Source organism: Marmota monax, unplaced genomic scaffold (assembly GCF_021218885.2).
Source record: "Marmota monax isolate L192 unplaced genomic scaffold, Marmota_monax_Labrador192_F-V1.1 WCK01_AAM20220418_F8-fsc00098, whole genome shotgun sequence".
NCBI lineage: Eukaryota > Metazoa > Chordata > Mammalia > Rodentia > Sciuridae > Marmota > Marmota monax.
In genome coordinates this window covers 6,043,235-6,064,295 of record NW_026694639.1, presented here as the reverse complement: position 1 = coordinate 6,064,295, position 21,061 = coordinate 6,043,235, and the positions used below count along the sequence as shown (strand labels likewise).

The window sequence follows — 21,061 nt, the reverse complement described above, 5'->3', positions numbered from 1 at the left end:
AATAGCTTTTTATTTAGCAAAACTCTCCCACTAACCTTTGAGAACATGAACAGTATGATGGAGGTGGTGTTTTATGTTGGTTGGGGTGGGGACATGTTGTTCCCCTTTCTATACTTTCTAATCTGTTGCTCAGGTCCTACTCTGTAAGATGGGGATGACATGAGTCTATAGCTCATACAGTATTTGTGAGAATTAAATGAGTTAAAAAATATAAAGTACTCAGGAGACTTCCTGGAACATAGTAAGTATGTAGTAGATATTAACCTCTACTATTAAAGTGAGACAGCTAAATTGCTACATAAGAAATGAGATAGGAAACTATGAAGGCAAAAAAGTCCAAATAGGGGTTGTTCAGTAATGTGGATGAGATAAGAGCCTGAGTTGGACATAAAATCAACACAAATGACTGAGCAGAAGATTGTGAGTGTTGGAGTAGTAGGCAACTTTTGACATGGCTTCTAGTCATTCCCAGCTCCTGGGATTGTGCCCTTGTGTAATCTCCTCTCTTTGAGCGTGAGATGTCTAATTTTATACCCAATGTCTTATTTTATACCCAATGAATGGAATATAGCAAAAGCGACTTGCTTTTAAATGACTTGCTTTAAATTAACAGACTATTCTAATCATCTATTTCCTGGTTAGCAGACAATGGGGAGGGACTTCTACCCTGCTGGTATTCTCTCTCTTGTTGGCCCTCTCTCTTTATTGTTTGCAAGCTGCCACATTCTGTATAAAATGTTCTATGGAGAGAGAGGCCTGCATGGTGAGGAGTCAGAGGAAGCCCCTGGCCAGGAGCCCGCAAGAAACTGAATCCTGCCAACAATCACATGACTGAGCTGGGCGGGACCCAGGTAAGCTATTCCTGGCTTTCTTACCCATGGAAACTATAAATATAGTTGTTCTTTTTACATTTTTATTATTTTATTGATTTTTAAAACATGACTGCAGAGTCCATTCTGATGTAATTATTCATGCTTGGAATATATCTTATTCTAGTTAGAGTCCCATTCTTACGGATGTACATGGTGGTGGGATGCACTGTGTTGTTTTCACATATTTACATGGGAAAATTATGTCCGATTCATTCCACTCTCTTTCCTTTGCCTGTGCTCCCTCCCTTCCCTACCTTCTCCATTGTCTAATCTACTGCACTTCTATTCTTCCCCTCACCACCCCCCTCTGTCACTGCAAAAAGGTTAGCTTCCACATAGCAGAGAAAACATTTGACCTTTGGTTTTATGGGACTGATTTACTTAGCATAACAGTCTTCCAGTTCCATCCATTTACTGGTAAATGCCATGATTTTATTTCTCTTTATGCCTGACTAATGTTCCATTGTGTAAATATACACCACATTTTCTTTATCCATTCATCTGTTGAAGGGCATCTAGGCTGGTTCCATAGTTTAGCCACTATAAACATTGATGTGGCTACATCACTGTAGTAAGCTGATTTTAAGTCCTTTGGGTATGAGCCGAGGAGTGGGAGAGCAGAGTCAAATGGCGGATCCATTCCAAGTTTTCTGAGGTATCTTCATAACTGCTTTCCATGGGTTGCACAAATTTGCAGTCCCACCAGCAATGCAGAGTGAATCTTTTTTCCCACATCCTCACCAACATTTATTGTTGCTTATATTATTGTTAATTGCTATTCTGAAATCTCAGTGTAGTTTTAATTTGCGTTTCTCTAATTAATTGCTAGAGATGTTGAACATTTTTTCATATATTTGTTGACCATTTGTAAATAAGGTGGTTCTAAGCCATTATGTTTTGGGGTGATTTGTTGCAAAGAGATAGATAACTAAATAGAGAATGTAAAAGGAAGGATTGAGGAAAACATAAACAAAGACTTCCTAAGAACAAGGAATCTAATATTGCATTTTAGGTTAACTACTATGCTGCTCTTTGTAGTAGTCATCTGCTAATGCCTGGAGTATGTATGTATGTATTTATTTATTTATTTATTTTTAGTTGTAGACACAACCCCTCCATTTTAAAATTTTTATGAGGATCGAACCCAGTGCCCCATACATGCAAGATGAGCACTCCACCAACCCCAGCCCTGGAGTATTTATTTAAAATCTACTATACAAGGGCCTGGGGAAGTAGCTCTGTGGAGGAGTGCTTGCCTAGCATGTGTGAGGCTCTCGGTTCAATCCCCAGCTCCATACACACAAAAATAAAGTTTTAAAGTTCACTACCCAAAAGGTGTTGGGTGCACGGTATTTTTGAGAAATCAAGAAAAGGGGGTATAAATTGTAAGTTTCTCTTCACAATGGGCAGAGAGAAAGGGAACAGTCAGAAGATGCAAGACACAGAGGAACGAAACTTTTGACACTGGCCAGAAATAGAAATCTGGGTGACTAGCAAAACATATGCTATTTCCCATCTGCCCTTTTAAAATACCTGAAAATGGTATGGGGAGTTGATGGGATTTTCCATACCTCTCTCTCCTTTCCCTCATCTAGAGTGATCAACTGGGCCAACCTCTACTGAGGGACCAAAATGATTCATTGCTCTTTTTGACTTGGAATCTCTAGAAGATGAAGGGAGGATGTTTGGTGATATGGTGGAGGCAACGAGTGGATTGGGCTGTGAATGCAAAGGCGGGGGCGGGGCGGGGGACAGTGTGGTATCTTTGCTTTCCTTTCATTGACATCTCTCCTAGGGTCAGAATGAGGAGTTACTGAGGTAATATGTGCTGCTTGGAATGCGATATACAATCATTAAATGCTACTTCCCCTGAAGAACTTCATTGGGTTTCCTTTTTAGTTTTTGTGTTTCTGACTTAACTTCTTTGAAAATTAAGGCTTTTACAAATCATTCAGGGATTCACAAAATCCATTTATGTATGAGGTTGAGTTTGGGATGACAAAGTATCCAGTCAAGATTAGAAAGATGTCTTAGTCTGCTGAGGTGGCTCTAACACAATGCCACAGACTGGGTGGATTATAAACCACAAAGACTTATTTCTCACAGTTTTGGAGGCTGGTAAGTCCAAGATCAAGGAAACAGCAGATTTGGTGTCTGGGCAGGGCCTGTTCCTTCATGGACTGACTCTTATCATTATAGTCTCACTATAGTGGCAGGGCCCAGTGGCTCTCTGGGGCCTCTTTTATAAGGGCACTAACTTCATTCATGAGGGCTCCACCCTCATGACCATCTCCCAAAGACCCTCACCAGCAGAAGGACAGTGATTTTAAAAGTCTCTGTGTTCCTCCTCACACTGCTTCCCTATAATACTTACTGTGTTCCAAAACCAAGTTTCATAAATACTCAAAAAGTGGAGCCCAAATGTATGTTGACAACCACACTTGGCTCAAACACGTGTTTCCCTCCTCTCATTTTGCTCAGCCTGAGCTGACAGGCTACTCAGAGAGTCCAGCTGAGCTGACGCTCTCCACCTGACCAACTGAGATGCAAGTGAAAAGTTCACTGATCTCTTAGAACACTTGGAACACCTGGCTTCAAACACAGCCGTCTTAGAGTCAGGTACCTAGGCTGGAGCCAGAATCTACCAGGGGTATTTGCTTTTGCCAAAACATTTTAGAAACTTCCTGGCATCAATTTCATCAAATTTAAAATTGGGGATAGGTCATTCCTCCTTGTGGCCTCCTAAGGTTATTGTCAAAGTCAAATAAGAATATATATTGAAAGTTTGGTGGGAAGAATGATTATGCAAGTAAGTTTTTCTAACTAAGAAATTCTCATATATATATATTTTTAAATGGAATATGATGATATGCTGTAAATTTATAAACTAACCTCCACTTCTAGGTGTCTACGCTGAAGAAAATTCCTGAATGGTTAAATACAGAAATACCTACAAAAATATTCAGCACAAAAAGGCTGCTATAGCAAAATATTGAAAGTAAGTTAAATGTTCATTAGCAAGAGAATGGGTAATTGACTCAGGGCATACACATAAAATGGAATACTGTATAGTCACAAAAAAAGGCATTAGATCCAAATATTTTAACAATATCAAAAAATGTTAAAAACAGAGAACTGAGGAAAAAGAGTAAATTGAAGGATATATACTGTGAGACGTTATTTACATAAAATTTTAAAATGTGCAATAATATTTTATAGTGTGTGTGGATATTAACAAATAATGAAAACTGTAAAAAATAGTTATGGGAATCATTAACAAAAATTCTCACTAGTGTTTTCTTTAGGATGGGAGACAGAATGGTATCAATGATGGGTACATATGGGACTTAATTGTCTTTAACAGTGGATTTCTTTTGAGGGAAGAAAATTGAAGCAAATATGAAAAAGTATTAAGATTTGGGAGGTTTGGGCATGGGGATGTTTTTGTACATTAGAAGTTTCAATAAAGATAACCTATATAAAGGAAATCATAGGAAATGTAGACCAAGATTCACATATGAGAATATTCTTCATAACATTGTTAAAAATAAGAAGATAAAAAAAGAAATAATCTAAATGGTCTGTAATTAAATTAGTTATTAACTATGCCTGTATAATTAATGAACCAATTCTTAAAATAAAAATATTCACATAAAATTAAGTGAAAAAGATAGTATACATAAAATGATGTGTAGTATTCTCTAAACTATGCATGTGTATATGTAGGTGTGCATATTTGTGAGTGTGTGTGGATAATAACCAAAAATGGAATAGTTTGTATCTGTATTAGAATATTAAAGTTGTCATTATTTCCTATTTCTTTTCTGTATTTCACAAATGGAATATGAGGCGCATGTAAAATCTGTAAATAAAATCTACATTAATTTTTTCAACCTTTAGCCATTCAGTGTTTATACTGTCATGACTCATGTAACAGTAGGACAGAAGTGTCTAAGCCACATAGATATTAATACCATTCAATCTGCATCTCCTGCCTGCAGGAATGTCTCAAGTTTAATGGATATGGCTTCTGTTTTAAGATCTCTCAAACATTTGTTAGTTGACTCATTTCTATAACTGGACCCCAGCCCTCTCTCTTAAGCTTTACATTCATATAGCCAACTGTGTACCAGATGTCACCTCTTCTATGTCCCTCGAACTTTGAAAAGCATCATCTCAAACTGAATCCATCTCCTCAACCCTGTCACCCTATGTCTCCTTCATCAACATCTCTTGCCTCAGTAAAAGCCCAGAAGCATGTGCCCAGCCACCAAACCATCTTAGATCTTTCCCTTATCTCTCTGCCCCAAATCCAGGGGATCAGTATGTTCTGTCAACCCTTGTCTCTGATTTATCTCTTCGCTGGTCTCTTCTTCTCACCCAGAGCCAGCCCCCTCTGAGTATCTTAGTGCCTGAATCTTGCCTAGGCCCCTCTTTCCTGCTTTAAATTTGCATTCCCCCCCCAACTTAATTTATTCTCAATTACCAATGTGCAAAGTGATCTTTCTAAAATGTAAAATCAAATAACAAAGGGAAGCTCAATAGCCCCATACATTTTTATTTTTATTATTTTTTTCATACATTTTTAAACTGCACCAGAAAAAGATAAGTAACCACTGAGGGCTTTGCTTAAGGACTGAAGAACATGTGACTGACCCAGATGTGGGACACAGCCCCATCAGCCTGCAGTTCCCTGGCTGTCGCCATCAAAACATAGCATGATTAGATGGCTCATGATCACCTGACAGAAATGTCAGTCATCACTTACAGCCCAAAGCTCGTGACTGCAGGGGAAAATGAATTTTAGCTTCCTTAGTAACACTTGTATTTTCATTTCCAGAAATAAGAATATAATCCTTCAGATTGTCGAAGACTAAGAGTAGGGAAATCTCCTGTCTTCTTGTTTTTACTAAGTTTTATCATACTCAGGGAGGAAATAAACCAATTTTAATGTATGGTTTAAAATTATTATGAACCAGAGTAAGAACAAACTACTTTAATTCAAGAGCAAAGTATACAGCATATTTTATAATCCCCAAAGTATAAAAATGCTATACCTAAGCTTCAGAGTTGAGTTTCCCATGCAAAGAAATTAGGGAATATATATGAATGTGATTTTATTTTCATGTTTTGCACTTGTAAACCTCCTGAAAGGTATCAAAATAATGTATGTATGGAGTGATAAAATTTGCTAATATATTAAAAAATGAGTGAAAAAATACAATACATATTTTAAAATTTTTTAAAAATTTAAATAAAAATGGGTGCTGTTTTCGAATTCATGTGGGTATTGAGCAAAGAGCTAAGAGTTATAGATCCAGCTCTATGCACCTAAGATTCACAATTTTATTTGTTTTTCCCTGTTTTCTTTCTTTTAAGGTTCACAATTTTACAAAAGATAACCTAAGACTTTTAACATAGTATTAATAGTAATAGAAACAGTGGTAGTAATAGAAAAATTAAGAATAGCAGCAATTACTAATCTGTGGCAGACACTGATAAGGATTTTTTAAAAAAATATTTATTGTTTAGTTATAAATGGGCATAATATCTTTATTTTATTATTATTTTATTTTTATGTGGTGCTAAGGATTGAACCCAGAGCCTCACACATGCTAGGCGAGCACTCTACCACTAAGCCCCAGCCCGAGCCCATTGGCAAGTACTTTATATACATTTTTAAAAAGTTAATTTTCTTAGTGCTTCATTTTGTAGTTGAGAAAACATGTTATTTGCTCTCAGTCTCACACTTAGAGGGGCAAAGTATTAACTATCTTATTGGCCTCTGATCAGTTATCATTAAACTAAGAGAAAAGGTAAAGTTAAATTTTATTCATTCAGTTAGAATACGGAGAGACCACTGTTCTTTGAAGCCAAGGTATCATGGTCTCCTAGAAAGATAATCATGAGAGCTCTCAAAATAGAATGGAAATCTCCCACCATTTATCTAGATCGGTACTAAAGCATCCTTGGTAGTATTTTAGAAAGTCTTAGGTTGCACTGTGGCAGATTTCAGGGTGGCTGGCATCTGTCATGCATTCCATTCCACTGAACATGCATGGGATTCCCAGCATGGCTAATTTAGTAGGATATGTAACAAAGAGCACAGTGTCTAGGCCAACAAATAAACCAGAATTTATATCCCTTAGTTCTAACCTGGATTCTGTTCTTGAATTCAGATCTAAATCTATGCCTTGCCCTTTTCTGGTCTAATTACAATTCACTGGTCTAGTGTAACTCTTTTCTCACCTTGACCCTGGTCTAATTTGGCTTTCATCCTGGTTTTTATCCTTGACTTCATTTTTAACTCCATCTGGCAACACATGTCTCCTGCTATAAGTTGCCTCAAAGCTTATAAAGGTGAAAATGTGATGAAGGATAAGATATTTAGGGTACAAAAGGGATAATTCACATCAAGGTACAAAATCAATTTTGAGGCTAGAGGGTTCATGAAATATTTTCAAGTGTTATATATGGTACTGTACCTGCTGATGGAATCCAATTTTCAAGTTTGCACTGCTCCAAGATAGGGGAAATATTTAATGATAGGGAGGGGAATCCCTCAGGAAATTATACAAGCTGTTAAAGTCATAAATGTAAGTAAGGAAGGAAATGAAAATATTACTCATTCCAGCAGCTTTTCTTGTGGGTAGGGAGTAAGGAAGCATCGGTTTCCTCCGTCAGTGATGTTTTCCAGGTACACTGCTCTGAAATTAAATACCAAGCCAAATATGCAGCTCCACATCTCATGTCAGGACTTTCTCCCTCCTGTTCCTTTACTCTATATTATCTGAACTCTGTCTTCACATTTTACAGAAGTCTATAAACTCTAATAATTTATGGTTGTTGTAAGCTGTGACTTGAAGATGCCGGAAAATGTTGATATGAACAGAAATCCAAGATGCTTATTTTACCTTCACAAAGAAACAAGCATTGAAGGAGATTCTGATTTTAAAATGTAAACAAAACAAAACCTAAGCCCGCACATTGAGAGCTGTGCTTCAATTCAGCCCTTTCTTGGCTTGGGGGCTGCAATATATTGATTGGCACAGCTACTGGTGATTAATTTGACACTCAATGCAAAATGGCTAAGCAGGTTTTCCCAGGCAAGTCACAAAATAAGCGTTTTAAATAGATCATCCTCAAGTAGCTAGCAGACACTAAAATTATGGTGGGGAGTGAAGAAGGAAGGGAAGAAGTGAGAGAGAGACAGAGGAACAGAGCGATTTCTGTCATGGGTTCATTAGTAAAACAGTAAATTTAAAGGGGAAGAATTGTTTCCATTGTCTGTGAAGCAAGGAGTTCTATTATCCCTCTTTTTTTTTGTTCTGCTTGGGAAATGATCAATGTTTTAAAAGGAAACATACCATGGGTGGTGTCTTAAAAAAATAAAACAAAATATGGATAGTATGTGTAATGGGCCTGCCCTGTTCCACCCTGTGCCCTATTGTCTGATAATGTGAACAACAACAGAGAGAGTCTTTGGAGAACTGGTGGGGGATCTGGGCTTTTTCAGTTCAAATCAGATATTTTGCTTTCTTTCTCCTAGATGAGCACAAAGCTTCACAAAGAAAACAGTTACTAATCATGTGCTCTTTTTGTTTTTGTACTAGGCTGTTTGCCTTGGTGTATATTTTCTCCAAATGAAGAGGCTAGTGGGGACTGTTCTCTGCTTGCTTTATCTGCCCCTTACTGATTCTCACAAGGCCGACATTCCATTGAGCTGAGCAAAGAGGATGCTGAAAGCTGAGGTCGCTTTCTCCAGGGGCCAGCTGGTGCCCCTGAGCTGCCTTCCCCTCTCCACATTCTCATACTGAGCTACAACCCGCATTTCCCAGAGATCAATAAGAGCCTGCAGAGCTACAGGAACCTCAGGCTCAGAAAAGAAGCTAATTAAGCAATTACACTGCCAGTTGGAGGTCACTGTAATACTCAGCCTTCATGAAGGGGAACCTAATGAAACCACTTTCTTGAGCTGACCACACAGCTATCCCCAACCAGTGGGTCGCACTGTGGTCTTAGCAAGAAATGCAAGTGTCAGTGCAGACACTCTGAAGTTAATTAGCACCAGAAAAACACTGGGAAGTGATTGAGAAGAAAGTGCAAACATATTACCAAATTTGTTGAAACGTGACTGTAAACAGCTCCCAAGATTCATCCCCATTTTAACAGAAGTCCAAAAACTCAGTTTTTGTCTTTTTTCATTAAATGTGTATGAAATACTAGAAAATACACCTCTGCAGTGTTACCTAAGTCCTCACACTGCTTAATAAAGTGAGATCCTATATTAATTCCGGCAGGTGTTGTCTGCAGTTTTGCACCAAAGCACTGATCACTGCAGGAGTAGAGATGACAAGAAGTCATTTATTCAGCCATGCATCTATTAGGAATTCATGTAGCAAACAGATTGGTGCCTTCAGGTACAAAGACTACTGCCATGGGTTATATGAAAGCGGATGGAAGTTGTGCATTATTGTTTCATTTTTAAACTTTTATCTATTTCTCCTACTTGAAGAATTTTGCCTTTAGTACCAAGAGTAATGGCTTAGAGTCTTAACTTGCCCCAACTTGGGACAAATGGGGACTCAGCCTACTACAAGAAGACCTCTCATTTTCATATCCAGAGTACAGAAACAGAGTCCTACCCAATGCCTGGTGTACTTGTGTCCCAGAGAGTGAACCTGAGCACCTGTTCAAGTCTGACTTTGACTCTGAGGATGACCCCCCCGCCACACACACCCACCCATATCACCTGACCTTTAGAGTTCACTACATCTGCCCCTTGTTCTCCTCTTCCCTGTCACAAGCACACATTCTAACCATATGCTCTTCCCCTGTCTCTCTCTTTCTGCTTGGGTTTCCCAGACACCCACTAAAAACTAAGCCAGGAGTGGTGGCATATGCCTGACTCGGGAGGCTAAGGCAGGAAGATCCTAAGTTCAAAGCCAGCCTCAGCAATTTAGTGAGGCTCTAAGCAACTTAGCAAGACCCTGTCTCAAAATAAAATATAAAAAGGGCTGGGGATGTGGCTCAGTGGTTAAGCACCCCTGGATTCAATCCCCAGTTCAAAAGAAAAAAAGAAACAAAGATCCACAGGCCATAAAGAGAGAAAATAGTTGTACTACATCCAGAAACCAGGACCTATCTGTGTCTGGCACATAATTAGCACCAAAGATTGAATGAATGAATGGAACCTAGACCTCCTGACTTCCAAGCAAGGGCACTTTCCACTCCATACTTGAATTCCTAACACTCTCCCTTATATTGATAACTGAAGTCTGGGTTCCTTGGAAATAAAAGCCAAAGTGGCTCCAAAGTAACCCTTATTTTATTTTCTTCCTCTTTTATCCAGTTCCCAGTTGTGTGTGTGTGTGTGTGTGTATGTAATTCTTTACCAAAATACTTATTCTTAATTTAAGAAATATAAGGTTTTCATTTTAGTACTGGTCTTGCTATTGATTCCTACCTAGGCTTGACCCCGAGACCCTTCTATACCTCAATTTCTTTTTCTTTAAGTAAGTAGATGACACAAAATGATCCCTCATGTCTCCTCTTCCAACATCAGCATTCCATTCCATGTATCTACATGTTTATGAGTGTTAGCCATAACCGTTAAATTAATATTTCCACTCTAACAGTCCAAAATTATAGAAGCTTTAAAATATAACGTATCTGGCCCCATCTAAGCATAATTTACCTTTGTATTGAATGGTGCACTCAAGCTCTATTAAAAATTCCCTGAAATAAAAACTATCTGACAGCATCACTGGCAGCTGGCTATCTTTCTCTTTGCTAATGACTCTGTCTAAGCAACAGGACCAAGAAATTAACTTGACTGTCTCCAAAATGAATGAGTGGCTTTGTATGAACTTAAACTGCAGAGATTATTATGTACGATATTGGACCTTAGGGTAGATTTCACATCCAGTGTCCATCTGGTCATAATGATAGATGGCTACTGCTTCAATACCTGCCTTCATGAATCCCTGCACAACCAACTCTAACTTGGAGCCAAGCCTCCAGCCTTGCCAGAGCATTGCCCCACCTGGCTCCAAACCTATGCAGATCTCATGTCCCCATAATTGGGTCCATTTGGCAACTACACACAATGGATCTCTACCCTAATTTACCTGAACACACCTTTTTTTTAACATTCTAAAATTTCGTTATAAAGTGTTTTATGAATTATAAAAGCAAAGATGGCTTTGCTTAGATAAAAGTTATGTGATTTTTTTTCATTATAAATCAGTAAAAAGATAAAAAACCTATGTTAGTCCATGTGTTCCAATGTCTCATTCCAGAAAATATGAAATTTATAGAACTAATCTGGCTCCTCTTTGGGTCTCTATGCTGATAACATGACTTTATCAGTTATTGTATCTCTTGCATTCAAGCTGCCTCTTTTCCCACCAGCACCTCTCTCTCTTGACAAAATTTTAAGTGTCTCTATTATTTTTAAAAAATAACTTTCTGTCCATCTTGTCTTACTCATGGGTTACTGCCTTTTGTCCCCACATGAGGAGTTTCTGACCCATTGTGATCTAGAACTTTCCACTACTACCCATACCAAATTTGCTTCTTATAAAGCTATTGAAGACTGAGCTCAGCAGCTCTGTTTCAGTCTTCATCCTCATTGACCTCTGCTGAGTTTGACATCTTTAACCATCCAATCTTCACATCTGGCTTCCCTTTGGTTTCAACGAGACCACCCTTTTCTGGTTCTCCATTTACCTCTGTGGTAGCCCTTATTGAGTTTCTGTTTCCTCTGATTCTTCCTCTGCACCTTATATGGTGGTGTTTCCCCTACAAGTTTACTTCTTATAAAAAGTTTTCTTTATAAAAATCCTCCTACAAGTGACCAACCTACTCCCATGACTTTAACAGCCTCCCAAATATACAGAAATCGCTCTAAAATGCATATGTCCAACTGAGACCCCATCCTGAACACTGAACTCCTACTTCAGACTCTAAGGAATCCTTAAACTCAAAAGTTTCTAATCAAATTCATTATAGCCTATCCCTCTACTCAGTTAATGCCTGCATCGTTCTTCAAGAAAGTAATGCTAACTGCCGCCTCTCTACCACCCCCCACCCTCCACCATGTAACTAATCCCTACAAGCTGGTGATTACACCACAACAGTTCTCCAAATGGCCCTACTCCTAAGGCCCCTGCCCCATATGAGGCCTTCATCATCTCTGATCCAAGCTTTATCCAAACAGCCCATGTTCCTCCCTTTCCTTCTCCGTCAACCCATTCTTCATACTGCTGCTGTTTTTATTGTAAAATTCTGTTCTGAGAAGTTTATTCCTGTTTCACAGAAAACTTTCACTGACTTCCTGCTTCCTATAGGATAATTTTGAAATTTTCATCAGGGCATAAAAGAGTGTATCCACCTTGGAAGTCTGCTGTTGCCCTTGGTCTCCACATGCCCCCAGCTCCTGTCTACACTCCAGACACAATATCTCCTTTCCTGTCCCCAGAGGTCTATGTGTGTGCCATTTCCAATCCTTCCCCCACAGCCTCCCCTTCTGGTCCCATTGCCACATTTCTACTAGTGAAAGAGATTCTGTTACTTAAAGGTCACCTCCATTGTGAAAGCATTCCTGGTTTACAGGCCCCAAAGAATCAATCCTGCTGTTTTCTCGTGATCATTATGACAGTATATTGAGTTCTAGGCACTCTAAGTGTATGTGCTCTATTCTGAGAAAGACTCTTCAGTAAGTTCTTCTGCTGAAGAGTGTGAGGCCTAGATCAGAGAAAAGAATCTCTGACTCTGGCTGCTAAGCCCATGGCTCCTTCTAATATTCCACACCGCTTCCTTCTCCCAGAGCTCATTGAATACACTTCTCTGGATGTGTTCACATCAGCAGTAGCAGTAGCATGATTATGGCTAATGCAAACTCTGAGCTTTGTATGTGACAGTAAGCAAATAACCCACATTGTCTCAAATAGCCCTAAACAAACTTGACACGGGTGGTCTCATTATCCCTATTTTAGTTACTGAAAATGTACCTGAAAGATTAAATTTCTCCTATCTACAAATGGTGAAGTCCAGTCTCAGCCCCAGATCTTGCCCTGCAGAGCTAGATTTCTCGGCCACAGCATCATGGTGACACACACTATAGGTATGGTTCACTTTCTGTGTCAGTGACTCACTCAAGTGCTTAGAGGCATCAGGTTCACCATGCCCCTTCTGCCCACTACCTGGGCTTCTCCAATTACTTCGTATAGGATTCTCTGGTGCTGATGATTTATCTCATCTATGTTTTCTTTTTTTTTTTTTTTTTTTTGTATTTTGCCTTATTTTCCCAACAGAAATCCTCCCACTACATCTATAGGGGCTTATTTTCCATCTCCATGTCTATGGCCGGATCATATTTGAGTTTTCACTTACTCCTGTTTGTTCCCCTCTGCTACAGTTTGTTAAACCAAGCCCCGCTGCACGCTGAGATATGGCCATGATTACCAGAAAACTCTCTCTGTGTATTTGTATCCCATGTAGGTGGAAAATTTTCCTCGCGACCACAGAAGGGAAAAAACACAGCCATGTTGGGTGTGTGCCTTTGACCTAAGCTTCGGTTGGGTCACACGTTGTGCATGGTGAGTTCTATGGATTATAGACTTTACCAAAGAGAAAAAGCTGTACCTGGCACCATGCAGAGTAGGTGAGGCAACAAGAGGCAGAGAAATGCCCACAGCAAGCAAAACTAGGAAGAAACAGTTTGCATCTGGTCCATTAAACGTCTCCTGGAAACCCTTCTTTTGCTCCAAGGTTTATTTAACCTTTATTCCTGAAGCCATTTTAGGAAAATATAGGGATGCCAGTTATTTTCTAGTTATTTTCTTTCTTCAAACAGCACCTACCTTCTCATTGTTTTGCTTCCAATTACTGCTGTTGAAAAGTCAGCATTGTCTGCCACTTCCTGAAAGGTTAGTCTTTCCCCACCTACCCACTCCCTTGACTGACATTAACATTTGTTATTTATCTTTAGTCTGCTAAAGTATGTTTTCCTATTTATCCTGCTTGGCTGTTTGGGTGATTTTATAAAGTAATATCTATCTATCCTTGGTTTTAGTAAAAGTCTTAGTCATTAGCACTTCAAATATTACTTTTGCTCCATTTATCTCTCTTTTCCTTTTAGGATTCCAATTAAATGCAAGTTAAACCTTTTCTATATGTCACCTGTGTGTCTTAACCAATCTTCTGTATTTTTAATCCTTGTGATTATGCTTTTTTCCACATGAGTCTTCTGATTTTTCATCTAGTTCATTATTTATTCATCTTAGTGTCCTTCTGCTGAGACTTCTTAATTTTACTACTGCATTTATCAGTTCTAAAATTTTCATTTTTTTCCCATACTTACAATGTCACTTTTTATAGTTTGCAATTCCCTGAATGAAGGACATGGAATGACAACCTCCCACCCCTACCCAGGAGAAAGGATGTGTCCTGGATGGGGAAGGCAAACAATAGGCTCTGGGCTCTGGACTTTCATCCTTTCCCAATAATAATGAGCCCTGAGTGGAGAAGGCAAATGGTGGGATATGGCTTCTGCACTTTCATACCAGTAACAATGGGTTTCCAACTTTTACAACTGATTTCCTGATTCAGACTTTCAGCCTGCACAACTAGTTTCCTGACTGCCCAGCCAGCGCGTCCTAAGTCTCTAATGATTAAGTCACACTAAATATTCTGCTATGATTAACTCTCATTAAACCCCATTAAAAACAGACCCCTTTTGTAACCAGTTGCCATTTTCTCCCCTGCAAATGTGCCATTCTGTCAATGCTTAATAAAGAATCTTGCTGATCCACTGAGAGTCTGCTCCTGTTTTGGTTATTTTTGCTTACACCGATAAAAGTTTTATTTTCACTTTTATGTATATGAGCTTAGTGATCATAGTCATCTAGTCACCTGTGCCTGCTGGTTTCAATATCTGGAAAATTAGTGGGTGTGCTTCCATTGTCTGTTACTGGTGCCATGTCTTGTTTCTATTGCATTGTCTTCTGATAAACGTGAACATAGTTGATGTCTGTTGGATATTGACCTAGGATGATTTTATCTTTCTTTAAAGATTTTAAATTAGTTTTTCCAGAAACCCCATGCCTACCTGCATGAGCAATACACAAGACCCTCTTATTATTCCGGGGCTTGAGGTGTGTGGGGTCCACTTGGGTGACTTGAAGCTGGGCTGTAGTCTCAGTGAAGGCTGCTTTGCCTTAATTTTACCTAGGATATGTATAACATACCAGTACTTTCATCATACTCAGACCCTGGACTCAAATTTTAGTCCTCTTTGCTCTGAGGTGCTCTCAGAAGTATTGCTAACCTCTTCTGGATAAGCAAATGCCCTATACACAAAAACAGTCCCCAATACTATATTCACATCCCTCCTAGATATAAACTCCAAAATTTCACAGTACCTTATGAGTTCTTTGCTGCTTTTAGAAAGATGCTGTTAAATGTCATCCAAAATTTTAAATTGTCCTTTTTAGGAGAGTTGGTCCCAGTAAGCATTATGAAAAATGGATATCCTACACTTTAAGTTTCCATGATGCTTTGCTAACTTAGACTCTAAAGGCTCATTTGGAAGGTGAACATACATTCATAAGTCTACTAAACTTTTATTAATGATTTTATAAATTAACACTTAAAATATACTTGAAACAGACAAGACTGCTTTGAAAAATATGAAGAAAAAAACCCCTCAAAACTCTTGAGTTTTCTTGAATTAAAAAGAAACCAAACCAGTTGGAGTTTGTGTTGGAAACTGTCAGGAAGCGAAAATAGAAAGATCCCATTAACCATGAGGATCTGGTTTATATTTGAATGAAATGTCTATAAATACAAATGAAACAAGGAAAATGTTTTGATAGAAAATCAGCAGCCAAAAGTTTTAAACTGAAAACAAAAAGAAAACCTCATTTACTCTTACATTAAATACAAAATATTAGTTTCAGGAAAGAATGCTTTAAAGTTTAAACAGCGGAAAGTTTTTATCATTTGACCAACTAATAGCCATATCCCATCTCCCAACCTGTTCAGCCCTAGTAAAAGACTGATTTGTTAAAGTAGCAAATCAAGATATCCAAGAAAAGCAGACCCCTCTGAGAACCCTAGAAGCTTAATAATAATTGATCTAAACTAGTTATTGATGAAATCTATTCCACTATTCTTTCCAGATTCCCTTTGAAGCCAATTCTGGCCAACAAAATGTTAAAAGGAATTTTTGAAAATGTTTGCTTTCCTGATTAAAAAAAAAACATGGAAAAGAAGAAACAGATAATATTCTTTGTTCCTTTCTCTAGATGTGAACACAGATGTCAAAAAAAAAAAAAGCCTACAGCCATTTTTTGGTAATTAAATAATAAACACAACAAAAGACAAAAATGATAAAGGAGAAAGTGAACTGCTAAACCCTGCTTTATTATTGGGTAAAAAAAAATGGCTTTATATGTTAAGTTGTCAATAGTTGCCTTTGAAAATACCATCACTAATACATTCACTAATGTATTCACATGGTTTGAGTTTGACTGGAGACAGTGCTTGAAATTTGTGCCACTTACCAAAATACAAGAGTCTGGAGGTTCAAGGTCAAAGTCAGTGAAGTTCAAGAGAACGCGGTGATTTTTCTCAACTTGAATGACCCAAGAACACTCAGTGTTACTCCTGTAGTGACTGGGGTAATTGGGAGAATGGATTTCTCCATTGGGAGCCTGGAAAATCCCACCACAACCTGCAAGTGGGAAACCCAATTCAACAATGAGAGGAATCACTGTTGCTTAAACCAGCCTATTACCTGGCAATATAGATCAATATGCTACTTTGCTTGACTATTAGTCTTACATGGTTCTATTCTAAAAACTTTGAAGAACTGAATACTTACATTAATTCATTCATCCCAATTGAACTAAAGAGACATAGATAATACTAAGGTAATGTTTCAACACTTTAAATACTGACACCAAAAGTTAGTCAAAATAATAAGGAAAAATAAGTCCAAATGAAATCATGTTGCACAAAGCCATGAGATGCCTTCTAGTTGTTCTTTAAAATATAGCATACTGTATGAATAGTCACTTCCAAAATATTTGAAAATCTAGTAGCATATGATTTTGTAAATAACTTAATGCTCGCTTTTTACAATTTAAATATTCTAGATACAGTACAATTACTTAGGTTGTTTTTAATTCCTATAATGTAATCCAATACCTGGTAATAAAATCCTTATCGATAACCATCATGCCTTTGATTCATGATAACATAAAATAATAGTAAAAAAATTTGACACTCATTTTCTAGTAATTAAGAGTCATCTTGGGGGTAATCTAGACACTGGGTATTATAAATTTATACATAATTTACTTAAGAGAGATTACCATATTGCCTTAGATTTGAAAAAGTGAGGCCATAAATTAGGTAGCCTGGGGCAATACTTCTGTTTGGCATTCCTAGCTGTAGACTTTGGGCAAGTAACTGAATTTAGGGATAAGCTTCTGTTTCCTCAGTGGTTAAGACAGGATATTAAATAGGCTACACTCAGAGTGTGGTTGTAAGGATTAAATGGCATAATCTTTGCCATAGAAAAGTATCTGGCACACGGTAAACATTCCACAAATGCCACTCTTAGTAGTACTAGTAGCAGTTGTATAAGTTAATGTCTATTAAAATATTTTGTGCCACAACAGGTCATTGATTTATTAGACTACCTAAGATCTTGGGCAGAAAGATATTATACAATGCATGGCAATTTCTCAGAACTGGCAAATTTAATGTTTACCATTTTCACATTTGCCACAAATCCCAAGGTCTCTACTATGGCACAAGGTAATTTGCCGTTTATCGATGTCCAGATCTGAGGACAGAGACTAGGCACAAGTCCCTTGGCAACTGAATGCATGTAGCCAGTCACCCTAACTGTTTTTACAGTGAACTTGCAAATTTGTATCTTGTTTTCACTTAGGCGGTGACATGTAGATAGATTTTTCTGGAAGAGTATATGTCAAAGCAGTGTTTGTCATTTGGGACATCACAGAATCATCAGGGTGTAACCTTAACACATTTCTCTAATCATTTCATAAAATTTAACAAGGGCTCAACATAAGTATGGTAAGGGTATTTCCTTCGATTCACTCACCTCCAGGGACTTCTTGCCACGAGGCATTGAAGCCTCTCCCATTTATGGAGCTGTCGGTCTTAAATCGGATGGCTAGTGCATTTCCAGTGCTGGAGACCTGCATGGGATTCACAGATGACCTCTGGTAGCACAACTGGGTTAATCTGGGAGAGTAGAAATCAGGGCCTCCATAGACCTAATACAGGGATGGAGAAAAAAGGACTTAAGAGACATATTTAAGCAATTTCAGCCCTTCCCCTACCTCCTTGTACTCTTGAATCTATTATGATTAGAGACTGAAATGTAAGCCTCCGTGGGTGGGAATGAACTATAACCCTGAGCTGAGTTTTCAAAAGCACTCCCTTTGCCTTAGGACACACAAGTTGAATCACCCACAACATGCCTGCTTCCTTCATCAGCTGGAACTGTAGAGGTGGACTAAGTAGATTATTCCAGAATCTTCCCTATTTCCTTCCTCATTGCCTCTTCCTCGTGTTTCTGGAATTTACTGCTTTCTATGGCAGAGACACTTCAGCTAATAGAGTCTTAAGACTGATTTTCCAACTCTTATGGGCACATAGGAATAATAGTAGAATTTCATATGTTTATGAAATTTGGGTTCACTGAAAACTAGTGCTTTTCTAGTTATATTGTTAAGAATTTTTTTATCTACTCTGCACACTGAATATTTTATAAGATTAAGCATCAAAATATAATGCATTTGCTTCTTTAGAGGAAGTGTGCTCTGGAGTGTACTAACAAAGGAAACACTATACATCTTCCTGTACCTGCTCCCAGGAGCCTGAACAAGAGCCTCCTTGAGAATTACCCCAGACTCTGCAGTTCCTAGATGACTCCTCTAGCTCCACCATACTTGGCTTCAGACCTCGTACATGCCTGCAAATTTGCCCAACTCTCTGTCTGACTGGGATCCAACAACTCCATGACACATTCCTCAGAAAAGGGTCACTTTGGTCCCACCTCCATGAAGTCTCACACACTGATTTCTGAATCTTCCCTAGATTCCTCTCTAGTATGTGTGAAATCAAAAAGAAGATATTGACCCCCTCATCTTCAGGTCTTGTCAAACTTGAATTTGTAAGGAGAAAGGCCACTGTGGATGACAGTTTTCAAGTATATTGGTAACTGAGTCCTTCAGAACTTCAGAACTGCACACACATACACACACACACACACTCGCCATGTACACAAATCTACACTCAGGGTCAAAGCCAGGAAAGGGCTCTCTGGGAGGTCTGTGGCTCAGTGTCCCCCCACCTCTTCCATCTGGGCAGCTCTCTCCCATTCCTCAGGCCTCCTGGCCCACCCTCAGGCCCTCTGCTGACTGATAGGGAAACCACTCAAGTGTTCTCTGGGGAGAGAGAGAGTGAGAACAAGAAGCCTGCTTTGGGGGGTGGAGTACATGATTGGAATCTATAATGACTTCTTTGTCTGATTAATTCCCCCCAGCCCTGTGGGGAAAGGCCAAAATGAATGCAACTGCTCTTTCCCAGAGGACTGAGCACAAGGACTGTAATTGCAAAGGAATGAAGCAAGCCACTGCTTCAGGCTTATTTATATTAGAAGGAGCTGATGTTTGTGTGGCCCCCTAAGTGCCATCAAAAGCAGGACTTTAGGAAGAGCCTCATGTGGCCCTTTACACATACACATATGCAAATGGAAGGACAGAGATGGCTTCTTGTTTAGGGTCCTTTCCCATTTTCAAGAATTCCCTACCCCGCCCCACCCCCAGAGCATGCCACTGAGGGCATGTGCTCCCAATCACCCAAGCCCAATACCCCGCCGCACTTTTAAAGAGAACGCTGAGCACTCGTGCTAAGTCCTAACAATGAAAACCTGCACGTCGGCAAAATATTCTTTTGTTTTCTCTGCTCATGAGTCCCCTTGAGATCACAAACATAATGGGTATGAGTTGGCTGGCCTAGAAGCCTCCAGAAGAATAAACACCACCGATTTTGACATTCTTTGCTTCCCCTCTCTCTGGACTGAACTCACAAACCAGCACCGCACAGAGAACAGCCAGCGCTCACGGCCCACACCAAGCAATTGTCCTGGTTCATTACACCAAGGAGTGGACTTCCTTTCCTGCAGGATGCCAGCTCAGGCTCTCTCTGCAGAGCTTTCTCAGAGATCGAAGTAAAATCAGTGTTTCCATGGCCAACACAATAGAATGGTGATTTGGGCTTTCACAAATAAAACCGATGGTTACCATGTGGGCCAAAGAGGAAAGAGATGGAAAGAATTTCAGGGTGTGGTTCATCCCACTACAGCACATGACTACACTTTGGGGGAAAAAGAATTGGTCTGATGATCAGAGATTAAAATGTGTTTTTAGCAAATGTTCAGGAGGGAGAACATTTCAAAGCCTACGGTTTTAATCTGTTTTGAACATTTCTTTCTGCTCTGTTAGCTCCATTTATTGTTACAATCAAGTCAGCATTCCGGGGTTATGAGTAACCACACGGCTATTGCTTTAGGCAACTGACCACTTTCTGGATGGTGATTTTTGAGGGGAAAAAAAAATGGCTCCGAGTTACATCTGGTGAATCCCATAAGCCCAATACCTGGTGACAGTTAGGTCCCACTTGGCTGCACTCAGTGGATCAGTGTGCAGCTGAGACATGGGCTGAATTTCTAGACCAAGCATATAACAGGTATATAAACTTTGAAACCTACTGCTCACATGCTATCAGTGACTAAGGAATGAGGGATGGAAAAAAATCATTTTATTGTTATTAGCCCAGATTTACCACAGTACTTTCCATCTGAGTTGAACATTTCAGAGAAGCAAAAAGGTTTTGAACAAAAAGTCCAGGGGTTGTTCCTTTCAGCCTTAAGAAGAAAACTTTCCTCATACATTTAAGGACCTTGAGATTTTCCTCCAAACCCTGCTCTTAATGGGACTTGGGAGACCACTGCAATGTCAGCTTGTCCTAATAAAAATAAACCCCAAGCAGATTGCTGCCTTTTCTCAGAAACATTTCTGTGCAGGCATGAGACCTCTCTGAATGCTGCCCGATGCCCCTAGTCCCTGATTTTGTCTCTCTGT

At 39.0% G+C, this 21,061-nt stretch overlaps 1 protein-coding gene across 1 annotated transcript in view; it reads right to left on the bottom strand.

Moving 5' to 3' along the window:
• Window positions 1-21,061, bottom strand: part of Cubn (cubilin) — a 283,244-nt gene that overhangs the window by 125,294 nt on the left and 136,889 nt on the right. The window contains exons 30-31 of the mRNA XM_046423004.2: window positions 18,013-18,187; window positions 16,442-16,611 (exon numbers count right to left, since the gene is read on the bottom strand). Of these exons, the coding sequence (XP_046278960.1) occupies window positions 16,442-16,611; window positions 18,013-18,187 (345 nt within the window). The remainder of the gene's footprint in view (window positions 1-16,441; window positions 16,612-18,012; window positions 18,188-21,061) is intronic.